The sequence below is a fragment of the Lates calcarifer genome, linkage group LG12, assembly GCF_001640805.2.
Source record: "Lates calcarifer isolate ASB-BC8 linkage group LG12, TLL_Latcal_v3, whole genome shotgun sequence".
Lineage (NCBI taxonomy): Eukaryota > Metazoa > Chordata > Actinopteri > Centropomidae > Lates > Lates calcarifer.
The window spans coordinates 1,473,075-1,496,554 of NC_066844.1; the positions used below are offsets into that span (position 1 = coordinate 1,473,075).

Below are 23,480 nucleotides of genomic sequence, written 5' to 3' on the forward strand. Positions count from 1 at the left end.
TGTATGAGACTGAATCTCATTTCTGTTCTTTCCTGTATCCTCATTGAATTAAATGGGAAAATGAAATAAAGTTGGTCACAAAAAGTTCCTCTATTATTTCATAAAATCGAGAGGAACCTTTAATAGCGTGTTTCTGTTTTAAAATGTCATGCATTGTTGGTGTTGAGGGGAAGTATTTATGCTCTGTAATGAGAAAAAGTAAAAAGTCAGCAGCAGTTTGTGGGAAACTTAAAGCTCAGTCTCTGTGGATATTTAGAGGCATATTACAGTAATTAAAAAATAATGAGTTCATTAAATGACACCCGAGATTTCACAAATTTTCATTAAAAACCACAGATACACACACACTTAAAACCCCAGCTGTGAGACAACATATTACTCCAGAACCACGAGGCCACTTTAAGCTTGTTCCTGACCACAGCAGACTGACTCCCTGTGAGAGCATAAACATGAAGACTTTAAAAATAGATCTCCAAATTAACCACCGAGTGCCGCAAACGCATCATAAAAACAATCCCATGCCCGCACAGTGCATTAAAGGCACTTCTCGATCGGAGATACCGATCCTGTTCCGGAATGTGACGGAAAAAGCCGAGGACTGCCTCTCAGAGAAACGGACAAACAGAGGTTCAGATGGAGGAAACCTGCGAGTCCTCAGCTGACTCTGCGGCCGCTTCGCAACTGTTTCCTGTCGCAGGCAGAGAGAGGAGGTTTTCACCCCCGTTTTCAGCTTCTGTCTTTTCTCATCATCCGACGATTCGTGTTTTACAGTTTGGTCCATTTCAGACGGAAAAGTCCAAAACTTATCAGCGCATCATGGGGTGAATCTGAACCTGAGGAGGATGCTGATCCGGTGATGAGAGAGTGTCGTGACCAAACTCACATGTAAGTATCAGAAAAAGATGTAATACTTATAATACGTTTCTCGTGGTAACATTAGAGCCTGTAGTGTGTAGCTGTAAAGAGACTTTAGCTACGATTCATTTATTCATCCTTCAAATTTAAAGCTGCACTTTCACCAGTTTACTTCATTTCCTTCCACCTGTGAAGTTGCATCGTGTTGTGTTCAGGGCACTGATTTATTACATTACACCAACGTGTTCGAGGGAGTTTGTTGTTGCAGGTGCATTTTTCCACCGCTGTGATTTCAAGCCGCTGCGCTTCCTTGTGCTGAATTATAGATCAACTTTATTTCTGTATGTGCACCATGGCTGCTCCCCAGAGACCTCAGCATGGGCCCGTCATGTCATTATAAACACACACAGAGAGTCACATTGTCTCACTGTTATTTACTCGCTTTTCCATTTGTTTGGTGTCTGGACAAAATGGCAAAAAGGGAATAATTAGTGAAAAAGAGGAACAAATTCCTGCTGTTAAAGCTCATAATTTCATGTTTTTATTCTCTTTTCTGGCTTTGTTTACTCCTTAACATTAGACCACACTGCTGCAGGTCATCAACAGCAGCATTTATATCTCTACCACCACAGTTTAACTATTGATTAATTATTAATTATATTCTATGAGTTGAAATTTTCAATCTATTTGTCAAAAGCAAAGATTCTCAGTCTGTAAATAAAGACACAGCTGCACAGCCGTCAGTCAAGACTTTAGTCCAAGTCAGTGCTGAGATAAAGCTGAGCTGAAATCAAACAAAGGTGTAGCGTTCAGAGAGGATGAAGATCAGTGGATGTGGCTGAAAGCACTGAAAGCTAATAAGCAAACCTTTGGGTTTAGATTATTATGTTTCCATTCAGATGTTCTGTTTAAGAGTACATCCATGTACTTTTTGAAGTGTTTACAGGTTGTGATCTTCTTCATCTTCTTCTCCTCTTCTAATGGCACATTATAATTTAAACAGTGCATCACTGTCACCCACTGACGACATGTGTTCTGTGGTTAGTTGCTTACACGTTTGTGATAACCGACTGTAAGGTCGGCAGAGTCGTGCTTCATGTGACTGCATCACCATATGGAGACTCACTCGGCGTTTTACTCCACTGCAGTGATCAGAACCTGCACTGAGCCTTCACCAGTCAACACATTCAGTACGTATACTCCACCTTCCTCCAGGAGCTAAACCTGCATCACATAAATAATCAATGGATTATTTTCTACACTGTTGTTTTACTACTTAAGTAAAGGATACAAATGCTTCCTCCACCGCTGGCTTACAGAGCCCAAACAGACCTGGACTACATGAGATCTAAAGCAGTTACAGGGTTGTTGTTTGCTGCCGACTTTAAACTGCCCTGCTCTGGATGTGTCTCATCTAAACATCTCATTTCAAATCTGAAGATCAAATCAAGATGCCAGGTGAACACAGACCACTCGCCATTAAGTATCAAGTATTAAGATCTTTTACTTAAAGCAGCTACAGTCAACATTTTTACAGAGGCTAATATGACACCACTGATGTCGGTTTGCACTTCAGGTCAATAAACCTGCTTCCATTCTGATTTATGTTTAGTAGAAAGGTGTGCAGACTTGAGAGGAACCCGTTCCATGTTGGTGGAGAAGGAACATTGGTGTCATTTTTGGCAGCAGCAGCAGCAGATGTACTCTACCTGCTCGACAGCAAACAGCAGACAGACAGTTAGAGTACGACTGGTGAACACAGTGGAGGATTTAGCAGCTAAAGACACAGACAGGAGGTGGTGGAGACCAAAAACAGAGCTAATAGAGGAAATACTGGACTGAGGTTTCATCAGATGGACACAAACACCACAACACATGTATCATCTCTAACTGCAGAAATAAGCAACTGTTTGCTAAGTAGTTCAACTCGTTTCCACTGGCTAAAACAATCATGTTACTGCTTGGATTAAGTAAAAGTAGCAGTAACACTGAATTCAGGATTTTACTTAAATAGAAGCAGGAAAGTATAAGCAGCAAAATGAAATATCAAAAGAAGAGGTGCTCACTATGCAGAAGAACGGGCTCTGTCTCATGCATTAATGTGCAGCAGTGTTAAAATGATTTTAGCAGGTTGAGGTGATTTGACTGTAACATGGCATCTTATTTTAGAAGTTAATCATATTTTTTCATGAAATATTGATCTTCAAAGTAACGGTTACAAAATGAATGTGTGGTGGAATAGAAGTATCAAGTAGCATGAAATGGAAATACTCAAGTGAAGTACAAAGTTTGTCAAAGTTGCACTTCAACACAGTATTTGAGTAAATTTACTTGGTAACTATCCACCACTGGCATTTCTAAATGCTAACATGCTTCCCACATACACACCCACCACCCACCTGCATATTCACACAAACATGCTGCTGACAGATGAAGACAGATTTTGGCTGCATCCAGTTCATGTGACCATAAATCACTGAGCTGAAGAGAGAGAGGAGGAGAAAAACCCGATTAAAAGCAGCAGGAAGAGAGTGAATGATACAGAGGCAGATGAAGTCAGACTGCTCTGGTTAAAACACCATTAACTCCACATTAGGTTAACACCTGTCTGTGATTCCTCGGGCCATTTCCTACCCCACGCAATTAGAGACTATATAACATTATTACTTTACATTATAGCTACACTTTACCTGGAGCAGAAGCAGCACTTAGCGCTGCCTCCAAATGGATGGCTCTCCTCCGTCCTGTAGGAGCGAGCGCTACATGTGGAGCAGCTGCAGATGTCTGGATGTTTACACCAGATCAGACATAAAAACGAGCAGGAGAAACAAAAATGATGATCCAGATATCATCTTCATTCCCTGAAACTTCACTTGTTGCTAAGCAATGTTAAACAAACACTCACCAAGTTGAACTGGATTGAATTACGTCTCCTGGTAGTGATATTAACATTGTGCTGTAAAACATATTTCAGGCAACAGCAGGAACATTTGAGGCCTTTGGATACGAGAGTGAAGAACTCTCACATGATACTTTTCAATGTAAAGAAATCTTCCTACAGTTTTAAAGTTTGATGTGAACTTTTATTCATCTGTTTAGTGATTTCATGGTGTAGTTTTTATTGTGAAAGTGTGTACACTGTGTGGGTGTTTGCACTGGGAGTACAGTAGATGAGCCTGTGTGGGAGTTAGTTTCTGTTTTGGCTGCATCTATTAGTTTAAAAAAAAAAAAACTTGATCACATGGAGACAAGTTGCCTGAAACTGTGGTTAATGTTAATAGAGAAAAATCATTATTTAAGTATTTTGAGCAGAACTTTTGTGTTATGGCTTGTTACACAAACAAAACTCAACTTTTGTCTTTATATTCAGTCTGTGAAAAGTCCAGTAAAAAGCCTTTTGGCTCTCAACCAGTGCACATTGTGTTTTTTAGTTAACATTAAAATGTCTGGTAGATCAAATTAGTGTCTGGTCGTCTGGTCTTAGAGCAGAGCAGATGAAATTAGAGTGCCTACGATACAAAGAAGAAGCCCAAAGCTTGAGGTAAATAAAACAGAGAGGATGAGATCTGAATCATTTAAAAAAAAAAAAACATGTTCCAGTAAAGCTGCGTGTTCAACAACAAAACGCTCACAACTTCAAATGAAGTCAAATATCTGCAGTCAAAGTTTAAGGCTGCTTAACAAACACCACGCAACGATGAAAAACATCTACGCGTTTCTCAGCACGTTCAGACGTATTTTCTGCCACTTAAAATGAAGAAAAAAGCTAAAGCTAAATTTTAAAGTAATTCCCTAAAACAGCTGCTACTCAAACAGGAAGAAATACTGCAGCTGTGTGTGATGTAACACAAAGTTTGAATGAGCTATAGTACAAAGAACAAGTATTATCTTTCATTTCACTCCAGTGCCAATATTGTGGTTACAGTACGAGGCAGCTCCCATGTAACTGAATCTGCACGAGGAGGATCTCGTGTCCTCAGAAAATCAGACATTGATAAATCTACTGTGTGAAATCTCCTCTTTCCCTCGACAGGGTTTCCTTACTGAAACCCTGTTGTACTTGACTGTGAACCTCGTTTAGGACTTCAACCATGAGCTGAGCTGAGTCCGACAGGAAACGTTTCCTGTCATCTCTCCTCCTCACTCACCGACATAAAAATCAGATTAGATTTCCGTAGCTAAAAACCAACTTATTTCATTGGTTAAATATACGTTTATCTTCCTGCATTGTGTCTTGTGGTCGTGTCCTCTCCTGTGACCCTGACATTATAAAATCAGTACTAACTTCAGAATGTGCCACAGTGTATTTCTCACTGTGTCTGTGCTGCCTTTACTTCCATCCTCACCTCTGTCGTGTCTCTGCTGTCACTCCAGATAACCACCATGGTGAAGGAGAGTCTGCCCAGCTGGGTCCACCAGGACTCTGACGAGGGCCTCGTCCACGTGAACGTCGGAGGTCTGAAGAGGAGTCTCTGCTCCAGCACGCTGAAGAAATTCCCAGACACCAGACTGGGAAAACTGCTGGCATGTGACTCCGAGGAGGATATACTGCAGGTGGGGGGGGTTGAGGAGACAGACTGACATATGTCATTCGTACATCCTTCTACAAGGAGCTGGTGTTTGTCTTTCAATTATTTTACTACTAATTTCCATCCTCCCCTCTCTCTGTCCTCCCGTCTTTCTTCCTTCCTGTAGGTGTGCGATGACTATGACGTGCAGCAGAAGGAGTTTTATTTTGATAGGAATCCCGGCCTCTTCCCATACGTCCTCCACTTCTACCAGACGGGCAAACTCCACATCATGGAGGAGCTGTGTGTCTTCTCCTTCAGGTCTGTCTCTGTCGGTCTGATCATAATTTACAGCCCTATGAGACTGCAGCTAGTGTACAAATGAACTTGATGTGCCCTCTGCTCCCCACAGTCAGGAGATAGAGTACTGGGGTATCAATGAGTTCTTCCTGGACAGTTGCTGCAGTTACCGTTACCACGACCGGAAGCTGGAGAGCAGCCGGCATCGCAGCTGGGACGACGAGAGCGACGTCAGCAGCATCGACACGTCTGTGGACGAGATATCTGACTTAAACAGGTGAAAGGCTGGTGAAGATCTGTAAAGAAAATATCATGGTTGCTGTAATCATGCAACCCCACATCCATTCATCTGTCTCCACGTGTTCTCAGAGACATGCAGCATTTCCAGGAGGTGCGTTACGGGAACATCAGGAAGTGTCTGTGGCTGACGCTGGAGAACCCAGGATACTCCATCCCCAGCAAGCTCTTCAGCCTGCTCTCCATCGGAGTGGTGCTCACATCCATCGCCACCATGTGTATCAACAGCATCCCAGAGTATCAGGTTGGTAACAGAGAGCTGGAAAGATCACGAAGCCAAACAAAACCGTAGAGACTCTAAGGAGTCAGTTTTAGATTCAGCATAAATCCCACTCTGAGGATGTCATCTGTCCAAAAAACATCCATCAATCCAACAATAAATCACAGAGAAAAATGTTCCATATAACTCCATAAAATGCCAGAACTTGCCTGAGAATCAAATGTTCTTCAGTATCACAGTAACAGTAGTGAAAGCTGTCTGTGCATCCACTGCAAACAGCTAATCTTCTTTTAATGGCACCAATTTGCCTGAATGAGTAGGGATGATGAGGAGCTGTGAGGATTGTTCATAAACGTCAACCTGGATTCTGCTGAGAAGTGTGAAAATATGGTTCAGAAATTGAATGCATCATTGAAAGCAGCTGTAGATGTGATCACCAACCTTTCTCCTCTTCTCCTGAAGACGTTCGACTCTGACGGGAAGCTGATCGAGGACCCGACCATGCAGGCTTTGGAGGTGTTCTGCAGCTGCTGGTTCACCTTCGAGGTGAGTTTCACTGACATGTACAAACATATCAACCAAACAGAAAATATAAAATAATTGTTTCCCTCTTTCTCTCTCTGAGGTGGTGACACGACTGCTGCTCGCGCCGAACAGGAGGAAGTTCTTTCATCACCCGCTGAACATTATTGACATGGTGTCTGTGGTTCCCATCTACGTCACCCTGATCTTTGACATGGCTGTGGGATCTGAGTCTGAACTGGGAGACCTGGGACGACTCATACAGGTTGGGAGAGTGTGATATTTAAAGATTAGCAGCAGGATTGACTGCTTCAAGGCAGAAAGATCATCAGTGATCTGTGAATGAAAGGGAAAGCAGAATGATTGAAATAGCTTGAAGCAGGAAAATAGAGGGAGAAGCTCTTCCTTATTAAACTGTCGCCAAAGCTTCATCATTTTTCAGGACTTTAAGACTCTAAAAAAGCTTCACTTGGACTGTGTGGGTGTAGTTTGATCAGAACTGATTGACAGTGATAAACTCATTAGAGTTTGAGTCGAATGTTGCTAAGTCCTGAACTGAGACACCAGAGAGAGGAGCTGTGTTCAGAGTTTTATGTCCCAACATCCTGTAATTCTCACTTTTAAACATTTTACAGCTGTTTATTTAAAGTTACAAAAAACATCCCTCTCTCTCCTCAGGTGTTCAGGCTGATGAGGATCTTCAGAGTTTTGAAGCTGGCCCGACACTCGACAGGACTGCGTTCACTGGGAGCGACGCTTCGGGTGAGTCAGTGCTCAGTCTGCTCAGACACAGACACAGTTATGTAACTTTTGACTCAAACCTCTGAAGGAAAATAAAAACACTGCGATTAATTTGTATTTAGGTTGTGACATTTCGTCCCGCTGACCTTTCTGTAGCTGCCTCAGATGAAGGTCTGAGTTGATTTTGAAAAACCCAGGTTCTGCTTCTTTGGAAGATGTGGTTTTGATATTCAGCAATGTCAAGAAGTCTGGGGTTTATGTGATGATTTAAACCTGGATGTCACCGTGTGCAGTCCTCCACTGCTGAGCGTTGACAGTCTGAACCTGATGGACTGATAAACGCTGCACAACCCCACGAATGTCAGAGAAAACAAGCAGCATGCTGCTGGTCAGACTCCTGATCTGAGACGCCGTCTTCAGTCTTGGAGACTGCGGCTCTTCCACTGCGTTCATAGCTGCTGCTGCTGCACGTTATCATGCCGTCCTGTGCAACAACAGTCTCTGAACTTTCCGATCTCACCTTGTGAATAAGAAACTGGCAACAAGTTCACCGCGTGGGCGTTCACAACTTGTTTCCGCTGCCTCCAAGTGACCACAAAAATCAGTTACTGCAGGTTTGAGTTTGTGTTTCTGTATGTAGTTTTGGTTGGACTTCTTCCCACCCACCTGTTGTTTCCTTGTTCTTTATGTTTAGTTTACACTGAACCGTGCTGCTCGTTGCTCTGCAGTTTCTTCTCACTGCAGTGAAAAAGCCTGTAGAGTCATGAAACACTGAAGTTTTGCTTAATGTTTACACTTGGAGTTATGGGCGAGCAGATGCTGTCTGTGTCTCGATGTCATTCCTCTGGACAGTCTGCAGACATCAGCAGAGACGTCGTGTCTGATGCAGAGTCAGTTACACCAGAATTATTAACTTCATTATGCTCATCATTATGCATGAGTTGGGAGGTAAATAGATAAATCATCGTCTTAAATAATGCTGTCTGTTAACAGGATTTGAATGCATTATATTTACATTTAAACTGCAGTGGCTCTTAAATGAATGCTCCTGATCCGTGATCAGCATGAGGAGTGAAACTCTGAAAGCTGTTTGGTTTCATCTAAAGTAAAAACCCTCAATACGAGACATTGGTTTCAATGTGGACTCAGTGACTCAGCTGAAGGATAAAACTTTAACTTGAAGTGTTTTAAAGCAACAGGCTCATTCAGTCGTGACTTCAGTTTCTCGAATGGTGGAATTTTTTAAAGCTTGGATACCAACAGCACTTTATCTGTGACACATTACAGTGTGGTACTTTAAATAAGGGGGAAAGTTCATCTTTCTCTGTTTATTAAAGGTACAGTTTGAAATGTGGTATCTCCTCTTCTCTTATTGAAACAAAGTGACCGCCGTGTTTTTCTATCAAAGAATCACAGCAGAGATTTTTTGCTCTTCATCTCATGACTGAGGTTCTCTGACCACACTTCCTGTTGGGATTTCATGTTGCACAGCACATTGTGTCTTTTTGTTTATTGGAGAGGCTGAAAATAGAGATTGAGATATCAGTTATCCACTTTTTAATTCCTCTTCTGTCCCTGCAGACATTTGAAGTTTCCTTTTCCTCCGTCTTGTATCTGCAGCACAGTTACCGTGAGGTCGGCATCCTGCTGCTGTACCTGGCTGTCGGAGTGTCCGTCTTCTCTGGCATCGCTTACACTGCTGAATATGAAGAGGTAAAACGTTGAGGCCTCACACACACTCTTTTCTCCTCCTTGATTCAGTTAAAATGTTCGTGTTGATGCCTAAAAACCTCTGGGTGTTCTTCCAGGACGTGGGTCTGGACACCATCCCAGCCTGCTGGTGGTGGGGGACGGTGAGCATGACCACGGTCGGTTACGGCGACGTGGTGCCCGTCACTGTGGCCGGGAAGCTGGCCGCCAGCGGCTGCATCTTGGGCGGCACCCTGGTGGTGGCGCTGCCCATCACCATCATCTTCAATAAGTTCTCGCACTTCTACCGGCGACAGAAAGCTCTGGAGGCGTCGGTGAGGAACAACAACCGCAGGAAGGTGAGGATGAGCTGCGAGAACGAGCCGGAGGAGGACGAGGAAGAGGAGGAGGAGGAGGGATCAGACGGGGACAGCCGGTGTCTGGACGATGATGATATCGATGATATCGAGGAGGACGATATAGATTACGAGGATGAAGGAGGTGTGATAAATTATAGCTACGTGGAGCATCCGTCCTACTCGTCGATACTGAGGAAGAAGGAGCTGCATCAGCTGTGAGGAGTCTAATAAACTGAGACACAACCAATTCAAACCAATGTGAAGTCTGATGTTTGCAGTTGTATGTATATATACATACATGCTGATTGCATGTATATATACATACAACAACATAAACCGTGTTCATATTTGATCATGAATGTGACTGAAACTGATCCATGAGCTGTCAAACAGGATTCATGTGAGATCTTCTCTCTGACCAATCACTGTCATTAAACTCTGCATCGATTCAAACATGGAGGACAATAAATCAAGTGGCTGTAATGTGATTAGAGTTTGAGCAGATACTTGTAAAGAAATTAAAGTTAGAAAGAGCAAACTGTAACTGACAGGTCGGACTGTAACTACGTCTTCCATGCTGGACTCTGTACTGAAGTTTGTTTGCATTCATTCGTGCATGTGGGCTGTTTCAGGTGGAGGTCTGCTTGTCGTGGACGTGTTTCTCTGTTAAAAACATGGATGTGAAGAATTACAGAATATATTTAAGTAAAAACAAAAGGTCAAATGTATTTAACTGTCAGAGGAAGTGATGAACTGCAGCAAACTGAACTAAATACAAGCCTGAAGTGAAGTGAAATAGCATGCACGCAGATGAAATTAACTGAATAAAAAGATAAAAGATAACAAACTGTGAGAAAGTATTTTTGTTAAAACGTTAAGAGAAGATATTTCACTCAGATCCACAGAGGTGAACCTCGTGGATTCGTCTGGGATCCAAGACAAACTTCAGTCACTCTGAAAACCATCAGTGAATTTACTGTTCTCACCTGCAGAGGTAAAGTTTAGGTTTCTGTTACTGCAGCCACAGAAAAATCTTCTCTACAAAGAATGAATGAGTGAAACACGTGAAACATCTGATCTGGTCCTTTTTCTGTCTGAAGGAAGCATCAGTGGCTTTGTGCCACACACTTCATTTACAGAGTGACTCAGTGGAAAATGGATCACACCTGTCAAACTGTCATTTAATATCACAGACGATGCTCCGACCAGAGGAGACAGAGGACACTGTGCTGTACGCTGCTGAGCTGAGCGTCAACCCAGCTCTTCATTTAGTTCACTTTACTTTTAATCCTTCTACTGACACACTATCAGACGACACATGACATTATTAGGTCATTCATGCTGATGCATTGATGGAGAAACAGGATGTTATTGCTGTTTTTAGTAAAATATTAAAATACTTTTGTTCTATTTAAATGAAAGTTTGGAGGTGAAATGTTCTTGGGTGAAACTGCTTACAACTCACAGACGTCTGAAACACGAGAAGCCACAACCAGACACTATATAGTGACTGTATCTGTCAGATTAATGCAGTGAAGTAAAAGTAGAAAACAGGATAAAGGAGAAAAACTCAAGCACAGAACAAGAGCCTCAAATTTGTACTGAACACAGGAGATGAGGAAATCTTTAGTCTGTGTTTGTTAGATACAACTGGAGGTAAAGAACCTGAGGGCTTTTTTTCTTTGAGTGAACTGAGGTCTGTCCACCATGTTTAACACAGCTCACACTTCTCCTCCACACTGAACGACAAGCAGGAGAAACACTTTGAGAGGAGCTGAGTTTGAGGAGCTGCAGGTTTGCTTCCTCTCTGAGAGAAGATGATACTAACAGAGTTTGACGCTCTGCCACGACGAGTCAGAGCCGAGAGCTCCGTTATCTGTCAGAGACAGTGAAGAAACACTGAGGACGGTGCTGCGATGTTTTTATCATGGTTTGAAAAGACTTCTTATCTCTGGTGAGATGCACAGGTCAGTGTTTGACTCTTTGGTCAAAACATGTTTCAGTTCAGATGCTTTACAGCCAGTGTTTAAATAAATGAATGTTTCTTACTTTTACTTTTATATTTACTCATTTTATCCGAAGCAACTAACAAGTGAGGGACAACACTGAAGCTTCAGTACAGTCAGAGACCCTGAGGCAAGAAGTAAAAACAAGGAAATCAGGGAGAGACGTGCACAGACAGTGAGTCTGAAGAGACTCTCTGATGTTCCACCATCAGGGAACCACAGACCAGAACAGTCTGGACTGAGGACACCTTGTGTGGAAGGGGACATGTGACCTTTCAGGCTGATCAGGGATCAGATGTAAGGGTCTGAGTGTGACTGAAGAACACTGTGTTGTGATAGTTTGTGAAAATGTTTGATCTGTTTGTGTCAGGGGGGTTTTTGTCCTGAACTGGAGACCAGGAAGTTTTTGGGGCCAAGCAGCGTCAGTGATATCTGACCCGAGCCACGTATTGATCCACAGTCCTTTTAATACCCACTGATACATTATGGCAACTTATTTTGAAGAACGTCTTTAATGCCTCTTTAAACACCTGATGTCTGATGCCTTTACACGTCTGTGTTCTTTCCTTGACTATTCAGTTAAAGATGTTTTCAGAGGCTCCTGACAGCTAAAGCACCTACATGATGCATGAAGGCACAACTGAGCCTCTTTACTGAATTATGTCTCACATGCATAATGAATAAGTCCAGCAGCCTTAATAAAATAAAAATAAGCAGAAATAAACTTCTTTCTGACCACACACACACACACACACACACACACACACACGTCTGTGTCTTTATTCGGGCTGAGAGAAACAGCACACCCGCAGCCACAGTGAAGGAGATCAGATTCGTGGCCGGCTGATTAAAAATTCATTTCTGCTATTTTGGCCGACAGAGTTCTCGACATGGAGAAAGAGATGAGAAGAAGGGAACGAGCTGTGCCTCAAAAAAGTTTCAGCGTTTCTGACGATGTGACGGGACAGGAGGAGGCTGTCAGGACGTCTAAACAACCGCTCCGTCCTCCAGTCACAGCTGATGATGAAGGCGGCACGAGGAAGACGAGGAATCATTTAGAAACAGAAGGAACAGATGCATCTTTCACACGCGCTCACATAATATACAGTAGTAATTTCCTAAAACTGCTCACTGTAGTTTTCATCAAACAAACAGGAGGAATCAGGGACTATTTTCAGCGGCGGATTAATCCACACAGCAGGACAATAAGACAAATAAAGAATAATAAACTTCTCACTTCACTTGAGTTAAACTGATTCTGTGCCATCAGAGGAACATGAGAAACTGCAGTTTTCACTACATTTGACAAAATATTAAAATAAAAAGTTTCACCTCCATAAATATAAACTGATGCATCTGTAATAATGATGCAGTGATAGCTGCAGACACATTTTGAATTCAGGACTTTTACAGGAGTTATTTTTTACAGTGTGGTACTTGTGTGTAAGGATAACACTGGTTTATACTGAGAGCAGAATAAACAGAAGCAGGATGATGAAGTGTAAAACGTTACAAAAAAAGACGTGGTCGTGCTTCCTTTGTTTTTATGTTTTTATTAGACAAGCAAACAAAACCAAATAAAATACACAAACCAAACATCAGTGATCTCAAACATCAGTTATACGTTCAGGCAGAGATTCTTCAGAAACACATCAGGCCTCACACAGGGAGAGAGCTGTGAGCAGAGTGAACAGCAGAGTCTGACTGCACAGAGAAGATGCAGATGAACCAGGTGTTCACTGTGAATCTGGATCTTTATCAGTCCCAGTCTGAGCTCTGCCTGCTGCTCACAAATGATTTCCTTTGCTCATTTCTTTGTTCATTTCTGCAGGAATCACAGTTTAACATTGACGCCGATGACTGTCTATATTTAAACATTTCAAATTAGATATTAGATATTAGACCACACACGTTATAAAACACGAACCCAAATCTCAAAATACCTGCGAGTAAAAAACAGGAAACCCCTGATGTTTGATCTGCTGGAGATGAACTATGAGAAGGAATAAATTAAACACTGGAGCAGCTTGAACAGTGGTAACACTTGAGAAAGGATGACTCCATGCACTGCACATGTTTCAGTAGGATTTACACATTGTAAGTGATTCACTCATTAAATAAAACTAATGAACTGGCTGCACCACTGAAACATCATTTACTCTCAAACAAGTAAAGAAATGAAATCACAGCACAAATCAGCTCCTGATATGTCTTACTGAAGAAATGATCTTCTTTAGCTCAAACTAAAAGCAGAGAACAGGAGTCGGTGATGATCCTCTGTCCGACTCTTCGCTTTGTTCTGCTCCTGCAGGTGTTTAATCAACGTTAGGTTTCTACACAACAATACTGTGTTTAAAGTCTAGACAATCATACGTAACATTAAAAAGTGAAGTTTGTGAAAAGGCAGAAAACAAACAGTGGTTCGTGATAAAACTGAGACACGACATCACAACAGTTTCATTTCTGTCTCTGTTCTCCAGTGATTACGACTTAATTCCTGATGCATCACTTCTCAAACAGCAGAGTAACTAGCACCAAATAGCTTGTGCATCAAATTCAATAACAATCAAGCTCCATTATTTTATTATTTGTTCCCTTTTTCCAGCAAAAACCAGTTTCTATATTTAGATCACTGATCGACTAAAACAGCAGCAGTGCATCCAGAGTTGACAAGGTAAGGCAGGAATGAAAAAAATCCCTTGTGCTTTGCTTGTAACACACGACAGAAAGAGGATAATGAATTGTGCTGACGAGTCTTTATCTGACAGAGAAACATGGGAGTCCTGCACACAGAGAATCCTCCAGCATTTTGTCGTCACCAACGTTTTCTCTCCAAAACTTCTGAGAACTGTTCAACACTTAAAGCAATAACTTACTGAAAACTGATCAGATTAATCACAATATACAAACACAGCCAGTGTTGCTCATATATACACACACCACTCTGTGTGAAGGATCTCCAAACTATCTACATGTTCATTTTCTCGTCACTACCTGTGGTTATTTTACACCCTGAGGAGTTTTATGACCTGAGAAGCTCGTTCACATCCCTGTGATCAAAACGTTTCTCTGTGCTGACTGTGTAACCATTAAACCTGTGTAGAAAAATAGAAATCCCCCCTTAATTTGTTTTCGTGCTCGACGTCCATCAGAACATGTGTCTGAGTTTTCCTCCGAGGAATGTTTAGAAGTAAAGTTGGATCAGAGCTGGGTCGACGCCAGCTCAAGTCTGCAGCTTCTTGGCACTTTTTTCTTTCTGTTTTTATTTTCTTAAAGAAGGACTCAATCTCAGTGAGTCCACTGTGCCAGATTAAACTAATAAATCCAGGGAATAAAAGCTTTGTTGAACCTGTTCCATAAATCTGTCGACCCAGGTCTTTTTTTAAGTGGACTTAGGAGAAGAAATAGATGCTGGACACAAATAAAAACCCAAACTCTGAGGAGGGCGCTGGTGGTTACACAGAGGGAGGAGTTATAATCTGATTAAATCCTCTTTCCTTTCAAACATTCTGCTGCGTATAACTTTTCCAACAATCAGTAAATGAAAACTCCAGCTTGAGATAAACATATTAAACTCAGTTTGACTGGCAGGCTGGTGGATGAAGTATCCAGTCGGGAGCTGCTGTGTCAACAATCCAAAAAACAAAAACGTGTCAGACACAGAGCTCCTCACATTTCAGGATCAAATTATTTTACAGTGACTGCAATCTGTGGATCCTGTGGCCTTGCTCAGCCTGCCAGCCCAAACCTGGTTTTTAGACATATCCAGATTGATGTCAGAAAGTCTGGACAACAAAAAACCCACATGGTCCAAACCATATTTGGAGCTGGACTGAAATATGATTCCAATCAAATCTCTACAGATGTGTCTCTGCTCCAATCACATTTCTGAGTGTCTTTTGAGTCACTCGCAACAGACGACAACATTAAATCCAAAGTGACGCAGCTACGTTACTGACGCCCCCGCAGGTAGGAAGGGAGGTTTTTGAGAAACAAATCTGATTCACCTGCAGTCTGAACAAAGCCTGTACATCTGTCTTTAACAGTCTTGTTGTAAAGAGGGAGCTCGGTTAAAAAGTTAAGTATTGATCTCCACCAGCTGCCTTTGTAAAACATTATTAGGAAAAAACAGTCTTACATTGACTGTTGTGCGTTAATCATACCATAGTCTACACTGATAAAACCCCATTACTCTGTCTCCTTACATGTCAGAGCAAAAACAGAAGAACCTGTACCGAAAACGAGCAACTTGAAAGTTTTTCAGAGAAGAACCTGATGAACGTAAGCTGGGTGGAAAAAAACACGTACAGCACTGCTCACACGCCAAATCATCAATATGTTCATGGTTTGTTCACATTTATGATTCAAAAAGGTTTTTAAACTTTGATCTGTGTTTAGAAAATGCAGCTTCGTACTGACATTAACTGACATTATCCTCCTCATATTTTCAGCCTTTAGCAGGGAATGATTCATTTCTAGACTTTGACAGTCCAGACCGGAAACACTGAAGAGTCCAGCAGCGTCACGGTTCACAGACAATGACAGGAAACAGTGGAGGGATTAAATGAAGAGTACCTAAGCTGAACAGTCAGCGGTTAAAATGATACTGTACCACAGGATGGAGTAAACTAAGAGATGAAGAGATCTGCAGGGCTTCTTAACAATCATCACCGTGGTTTAAGACAACAGTGAACCAAGCTAGAAAAAAAAGAAGCAGAGAGAAACTTGCGAATCCAGATCAGCTGATGATGATATCAAAATGAGATTTTCTCTGTTGTTGTTTCTTAAACGGGTAAAACCAGAAACACAAACACAATCTCAAAAAGGCAGAACAGAAGGAAACATGGACCTCATGTCAACAGCTCTTTGAAAGTTCTTCCGACAGACTCAGCAGTTTGATCATCAGAGGTTTAGTTTTCAGTCACATCCAACTGTATCATCTCATGACCAGTTATTAGGAGAAGGAAACCTCAGCGCCGTCCGAGTGTCATTTCACTAACCTGCTGCAGAAAAACATGAAACATCCAGCTGCTGCTGTGAGGAGCTCAGCAGCTCCTTCTCAGAAGTTCTGCTGCCGTCGTTTTTTGGCCTCGATGGCGTCCATGATGGGCTGTCTCTTGGCCTGGTAGCGCTGACGGATCTCCTCGATCTCCTGCTCCATCTGAGGGTCCAGAGAGGCGAGTCTCAGCCGCAGTTCCTCCACCGACCACGTACTCACCTAAACAAAGAGACACCGATACTCTGAACACTGAAGCTCACAAACCCACCGGTACAGTCTGATCATCTCCACACTATCAGATTAAAATGTTGACCGACTGTGGCTTCTGTCCTCAGGCCAAACATGAGGCGGGAAGAGTATTTAGAAACACATCTCAGTATAATGTTCAGGGCCTTCAACTGTCCAAGCAAATTCTCATCGATCAGCCATTATAAACTTATCAAAGGTAGAATATGAGGCGGAGCTGTTGGACTGGATTACATTAGACCGCAGAGGTGCTCCTAATAAACTGGCCTGAGAGCAAATACACCCACTCAATCCCTCTAGAACTTTAAATCAATAAACTTGCTGAAGGTCAAACCTCAACTACTAAATAAACCTTGAGTTGTGTAACCACTGTTCCCAAGGTCAAGAGTGAAGCTCAATATTTAAGCCGATGGAGATTTGAACATCTACAACAACTGGTCAAACTAACTGTTGATGAAGACCATGCAATGTGATAGGAAAGTGTCAGTAAAGCTATAAAAAGTGAGACTGATGTAGAGTCAAAATGTGGAGTTACACATTGACTTGCCTCTGGAGTCGCTTCCTTGAATTCTCCATACTCGTTTGATGTAACCTATAGATTTATGGTTGCAAACACCAAAACTCACCGCCTTAAAGGTTCTGGGGTATTTCAAAACCTTAAAGAGTCTATCATTCAACTAATGGTGAGTCTATCTCACCCTAACAAAGAGGGGTTGGTCAATAACTGGCCTCCTACCCTCTGTACTAAGGACCTCTCTTCCTTGCTGATATAACCCTGTGCAGATGGAGGATTTCATGACTTGAAACCCAGAGATCAATCAGCAGCAAGTTCATTAATGGACACTTAAGAAAATCTTTACCACAATCTAAAAATATCTCACGCATGACTGCACTAACCAAGGTGTCTGATAAGTGTATCTATTTTAGTAGCTTTCAAAGGCTACATCTATTGACATTTACTCAGCCTCTCTGTTGTAGGCCTCAGATAGGGACCTGATGCCTGCTTTAGCTTCTCCCCTGGGGATTCCCCCTCTCAGCTTTTACCAGCAGCACTTGGCTCTCAGGCTATTTATTACCCACAATCAATGGGGCTAAAATAACACTGGCGTCCTAGTCCACTAGACGGATAACGGTGAGGAAGGGGATGGAAGGTCCTACAACTGGACCACACCAAGGGTCGAGGTAAAGCAGACACTGAGGGCTAAATTCACCTTTAAACCTCAGGCAACATTCACTTTAATACTAGTTTATCCAATAAACCCTCAGTGATCAATAAAGCTTATTGCTTGCAGGAATACTCCACTTACACATCAACACATCCAGAGAAACTTCTCAAACAACAGTGCTCAGTCTGTAGCTCTGCCAGATGTTTCATGCTCCTTCTATTTAAGTGATGACGTACTGATGATGCATTAATGAGAACTGACTGTATACTGAACATACAGATCAATAGCATGAGAGTGGATTAGAGCTTCAACCAACTGATTTAATTCTTAATCGATTAATGGTTTGTCAAAAATCCAAACATTCACTTTACAATCACATGAGACAAATAATAAATTACAAATATTCACAGTTGAGGAGCTGAAACCAAACGTCTACACTTTGGTACGTTAGCATGTTTATAGGTAAAACACTTAATCAATTCGTCAATAGACAAAATCATGTCTATTTTGCTTCTCTCTCTGGGTTTCTGACTTTTTCTTGGACAAAACAAGAAAGATGTTAACTGTTCTGTGATGTTCATTTTTTATTGATTCTGACATTTACAGGCCAAATAATGAATTGATTAATCAAGAGAACAATCATTAGTTGCAGCCCTGTCCACTGAAATCAAACAGCTGTGAATCGAAGCAGATTACCAAATGTACAGTGCTGACTGCTTGATACATGTTTTTGTGGAGTATTCCTTTAAACAAATGCAACACATAAAACTCTTCATGAAACATTTATCAGCCGCTGTTGATAAATGTTGTTTGGGTTTGCTGGGATGTTGACAGTGTGCATCTCTTCACTAAACACATTTACAACATTTGACATAAACTCACCTGGTTGGTTGAAGATATTTTCACTGGAAACAAAATGAAAGACTACGCGCTCACAGACGGTCACAGGTTTTAGGTTTAAGAAATGTTTCCCTCTGTAAGGGTAAGGTGGTCATAACGGGGCGATAAAAACATAAACACAAAGAAACGCGTTAATACTCCTTCTGAATATACTTTTCATTGTTGCCACCGTAGTACACTCCTTCCAGCGAAGTGTAGTAGCTGTAATGTTTTGTTTGCCAAGTACAGAGAAACACTTAAAGTCATTAAACATTTAGCATCTGAGCTAAAAGCTGACAAACAGTCTGTTCTCAAGCACTCGCTCTCTCTCACACAAACACACTAATCCAACAGAAAATACAGAGCTAAATATCTTCGAAAATAAAACGAAAATGAACATTTGGAGGCACTTAGTGGCTGGAAAAGAAATGAAGGGTAGAAGCAAGATTTTTTTTTCTTAGATATAATTCCTTCAGTGGAAAGATACTGGAAAAACAGTTATAGAAGTTTTAATTACAAAACTTTTCCATCTCCTTCCTGTCGAGTGAAGAATATGAGCAGTTACGAGATGATATCAGAAGTTTCTGCAACAAAGTGAAGAAAAATAACTTGAGAGGAATAATTTTAACAAAGAAACAAACAAAAAAAAGGTTAAAAACAAGAAAGGATTTTATATTTGAACTTAAAACGAGCTCTAAAACCATCCAGTCAAACTCAAAATGTCTCAAGAATCTGAAAATCTACCTTCATAACATATTAAAATGTCTCTGTTATACATGTTTTATTTAAAGACGGCAGACCACACATGAACTCACATCCATTTCACTAAAACTGAAACCAACGTGGTCTCAGGAACGAGTTCTGTTCAGGATTTCAAGTCAATATGAAACCAGCGGTCTACAGGGAGCTATGGATGGACATCCAAAACCACTGTCAGGAAACCAAACACACACACTCCACCATGTTCATCTAGAATTTAGCTATTAATCTGACGATGGGCTAATCAGCTGATCTGAATCTGATTAATCTGAACCTGCAGCCTGAGATTTAACCTCCTGTCAGGAGCTGTTAGATAAGACTGTGGTCTCCTTGAGATGTTGATGGAAGACAGGAGGAGGGAGAAGGGGTGGGAAAAAAGAAAACCAATAAGGGAAGAATATAAATAGAGAACAGGGGAGAGGACAGAATGGAGCAATTGAGGGAGATTGGTTGTTCTATGTCTGCTTTTCATGAATAATGTAGGTTAGTGCTTCCCCACCATGTGCTGTATGCTGCACTGTCACACCACTTCACCAGCTGAAGGTGAAACCGTGGATAAAATGGTAAAAATGAAGATAAGGCCTAAAAAAGCAATAAAACAAACCGGAGACATGATTAATTACTGGAACTTAAAGTGCGACTTTACTTTTCACTTTTTACTTATTTAACTGTGGTATTTACTTGAGAAAGCTTGGAGATATAATAAGTGTCTCCTTACACAGCAAAATGAAACTTAAGTAAAAAAACAACATAAATGATGATGATCGACCGGGCTATAAGCTGCGATAAGCTTCCTGTCCCAGATAACTCCATTAAAAAAATCTGGTAGCAAAATACTAAAATAGCAGAGTAGACAGATCTAAAATTAAACACAGTCAGCATGAAGCTGTCAACAAGCTGCCTCAAAGTATTAAAGATCCCGGAAGAAATTAGCTTTTTATCCTCACATTTGCAAGTCTAATGGAACAATAAATCCCCCTGAGTGAAGTAAAGCCTCATATTTGATCTTTCTCTCTCCGCCTGCAAACGGTGCAGTAAAGCACACAGGTATGTTCAGTTTTACTTCCATTGTTAGACGCTATAAGGTCCTGATGTCTCTGTACACACTGAGGCACTGTGATATTTGTCAACTCGTCTCTGTGTCTCAGACAGAACAGGGTAAAATCCTCTACCTCCGCACCAGGAGCAAGAAATAAAGACACTGCTGGTTTCAATATTTAAATGCAGAGTTCTGAAAATGATTCTTTATCATCTGATTATCCAGTTTTTTAATCAAGTAGAAGAGCTGGAGAAGTTCTTCGGACCTCAGACACATCCCTCAGAGCTGCTATTAACAAGACGTTTGGTCCATAAAGTGTAATGAGACTGGAGCAGTCTGATCTTCTAAACAGAATTTTTGGCAACTTGTTCAATAATAAAAACATCATGAAGAGGAATTCTGAGGCAAACGTGCCTTTGTGTTTTGTAAAGTTTTACTGATTAATCTCTCACTGATCTTTGACACGTTAAAGACACGTTAAAGACCACCTCTTGTTCCAGTAAATCTGACTCCACTTCCACCTGAAATTAAAATGTGTTTTATATTTAGATATGATTTTACACCTGTGTCTCTAGTGCCCTCAGTGAGATTTGATTGAGATCTGAATGTTTTGTTCAGCACATCCTCCTCTTGTTTGCATGGATCCAAAAAACAAAAAGATAGAGGAGGATGGTACCCATCCATGTCTGCTTGCTTTTCAGCATCCTTGTCTATCCTTCATTCCTCTTCGGTCCACCCACAAGTGTCTTGAATAACGTCCATATTTTAGGAATGAGGAATGAGGAATCAGGTTTGGAGCAGTTGCATATGGTTACATATTTCCACCCACGTGGTTGTTGTTTGTGGACTGACAATGCAACTGCATATGTACTTGCGCCCCTAGAAAACGATGCATGCATGATCATTATACTGACTAATCCCAGTGATGGGATGCAGAAGTGAATGTTTCATTTTTCTTCTTCTCTTCTTGAATACTGAAGAACCTGAGGGACTTTGAACTCAACCAAGTCTGTCGCCTGACTGCCATCTCTGTGAGAGGATCTACTTACTGAGGAGGATGATCTGCGGTCTGTGAGACGTCTATCACATTCGAATATGAGAGAGATACACCTACTGAGAACGATGCTACAGGATGTGTGTGTGTGTGTGTGTGTGTCTCTGAACACTTAAAGTATTAACGCTCCAGCAGAACGAGAGTGAAAATCAGGGTCAGCCGGCGGTTAACTGTCACTGTCTGTTAGCGCAACGTCTTCAAATGTGCGCTGGCACAGATCGAGTCTCAATAGGTGCATGTAACACGACACACAAACACACACTGATACGCATGCACACCATCTTCTTGTTGCTTAGACAATGACTACAGGCCACTAACCACTGTTATTACTGCTTGGAAATCTAATTTAGCTATTTTTAATAATCACAACCATCAAGAAATGTTCTCCCAGTTGTTCGAGAAACATAAGATTCATTGTTCTGATATCCTTTTCAGTTGTGTTTGGCAGCAGACGAGAGAGACGAGGCCTCGGTGTCCTCTGAATATCTCGAGCTGAACAGGCAGCGGTGTGGTCTGGTAAGAGAAACCACCTCGTATTTAAAGGTCACATATTTAATATTTAATTCCAGCAGCAGCCATTTGTCCTGCTTAAATGTCCTTGAGCAAGACAAACAGCCTCTGCTCTCTAACTCGTGTAACAGCACTAAGGCACAAAGAGAGGTGAGAACAAAGTTTGTTGCATTGTTGTGCACAAACAACCAGAAAAACTTATTGTGGAAAAAATAAGACTGTTAATAAAGGCTTTGAATTTAAATTATTTAAGATTATTTCTGAATTCCTTCACACGTCTGAGGTCTTCACAGGTCAGGACCCTGAGGACAGGAACCCCGGTCTGACCAGACTTGAAGATAATTCGACCCGATTCAAAATAATGTTGACCTGAACAGACCCAGACAGAGAGAGAACAAAACAAACTGCAGCCGTGGTCAAGACGAGCAGCGCCCTGCAGAATGACTGAACCGAGGTGTAACCGGCCGTGTCTGTAGCTGCCCAGACGAGTTAAGACGACACGTTTCTGTCGATGAGACACCACAGCTGCTGTCGTTCACCTGTTTTTGGTTGTTCGGGTGGATGCAAAGAATTTTTGCGATTTTAAAATTTTGTCGACATATCCTCTGTCTCTGTTTGACTGGTAAGAGAGAGCAAACTTGTAGCTAAACAAGATAAAACTTCTGACGAGGACAGGACTGAGCTGTGTTTAGGGCTTAACAATGCATACTACCATTATTTTGTCCTGTGGAGAGTATGATTTGCAGGCCGGGCCACCACAATGCTTTTTTTGAAAAAACTGGTGGAGTGTGACTTTGAGAATATTTTGACGAACTGTTCAGCCTCAGCTGAAAACTACTGTCGTCACAGTAACGACGACACAGGAGATTGTTGGTGTTGTTGTTAGCATCAAGATGTATCACCGCGGTACAAAGTAAAACGGGTATGTCTTTACTTCACAATGAACACATTCGCAGCTCTACTGCTCGGTGATTTACAGAATCTGACACACAGACACTTCTAACTCACCAGTTCCAGATCTCCTTCTCCGGCCAGTTTGCGGTTGTCTGCGTTGTTTTCTCCTTTCCCTCCTCCGTCGTTGTGACTGTTGGCCTCCTTCTCCTTCTGCTCAAAGTACTCCAGGAAGGACGGCTTGGCCGGCTGCATCGTCTCATCTCTCCCTGTAAAACACAGCACCAACATTTACTTCATGGCAGCAGACGCACAGGAATTTGTTGTGAACCATATTTATAATTAATGTTAAAACACAAACGTACACACACGAGGGAAATTTACAGCACAACATACTGTAGATTCAGCAGCAGACTCTGCATATTCTCTTATATAACTCA

The 23,480-nt window shown here is 41.6% G+C and overlaps 2 protein-coding genes across 2 annotated transcripts in view; one reads left to right on the forward strand and one right to left on the reverse strand.

Annotated features, from left to right (window-relative positions):
- Nucleotides 1-489: 489 nt before the first annotated feature.
- si:dkey-43k4.5 (potassium voltage-gated channel subfamily S member 2) lies at nucleotides 490-10,498 on the forward strand. Its single transcript, XM_018702907.2, has 10 exons — nucleotides 490-885; nucleotides 5,230-5,409; nucleotides 5,551-5,684; nucleotides 5,776-5,940; nucleotides 6,033-6,204; nucleotides 6,643-6,726; nucleotides 6,806-6,967; nucleotides 7,381-7,464; nucleotides 9,064-9,156; nucleotides 9,252-10,498. The coding sequence occupies exons 2-10, from the start codon at nucleotides 5,239-5,241 to the stop codon at nucleotides 9,708-9,710; spliced, it is 1,524 nt and encodes a 507-aa protein (XP_018558423.1). The 5' UTR covers nucleotides 490-885; nucleotides 5,230-5,238; the 3' UTR covers nucleotides 9,711-10,498.
- Nucleotides 10,499-13,030: 2,532 nt separating this feature from the next.
- LOC108901469 (serine/threonine-protein kinase 4) overlaps nucleotides 13,031-23,480 on the reverse strand; it is a 31,919-nt gene continuing 21,469 nt past the window's right edge. The window contains exons 10-11 of the mRNA XM_018702939.1: nucleotides 23,158-23,309; nucleotides 13,031-16,715 (exon numbers count right to left, since the gene is read on the reverse strand). Of these exons, the coding sequence (XP_018558455.1) occupies nucleotides 16,557-16,715; nucleotides 23,158-23,309 (311 nt within the window). The 3' untranslated portion in view covers nucleotides 13,031-16,556. The remainder of the gene's footprint in view (nucleotides 16,716-23,157; nucleotides 23,310-23,480) is intronic.

What these genes read in the sequence shown, in the direction of transcription:
- si:dkey-43k4.5 (XM_018702907.2), top strand. Translation starts at nt 5,239, where the DNA reads ATGGTGAAGGAGAGTCTGCCCAGCTGGGTCCACCAGGACTCTGACGAG. An exon ending in CCGAGGAGGATATACTGCAG is followed by an intron (nt 5,410 to 5,550) that starts GTGGGGGGGGTT and finishes TCCTTCCTGTAG; the next exon opens with GTGTGCGATGACTATGACGT. An exon ending in GCTGCTGGTTCACCTTCGAG is followed by an intron (nt 6,727 to 6,805) that starts GTGAGTTTCACT and finishes TCTCTCTCTGAG; the next exon opens with GTGGTGACACGACTGCTGCT.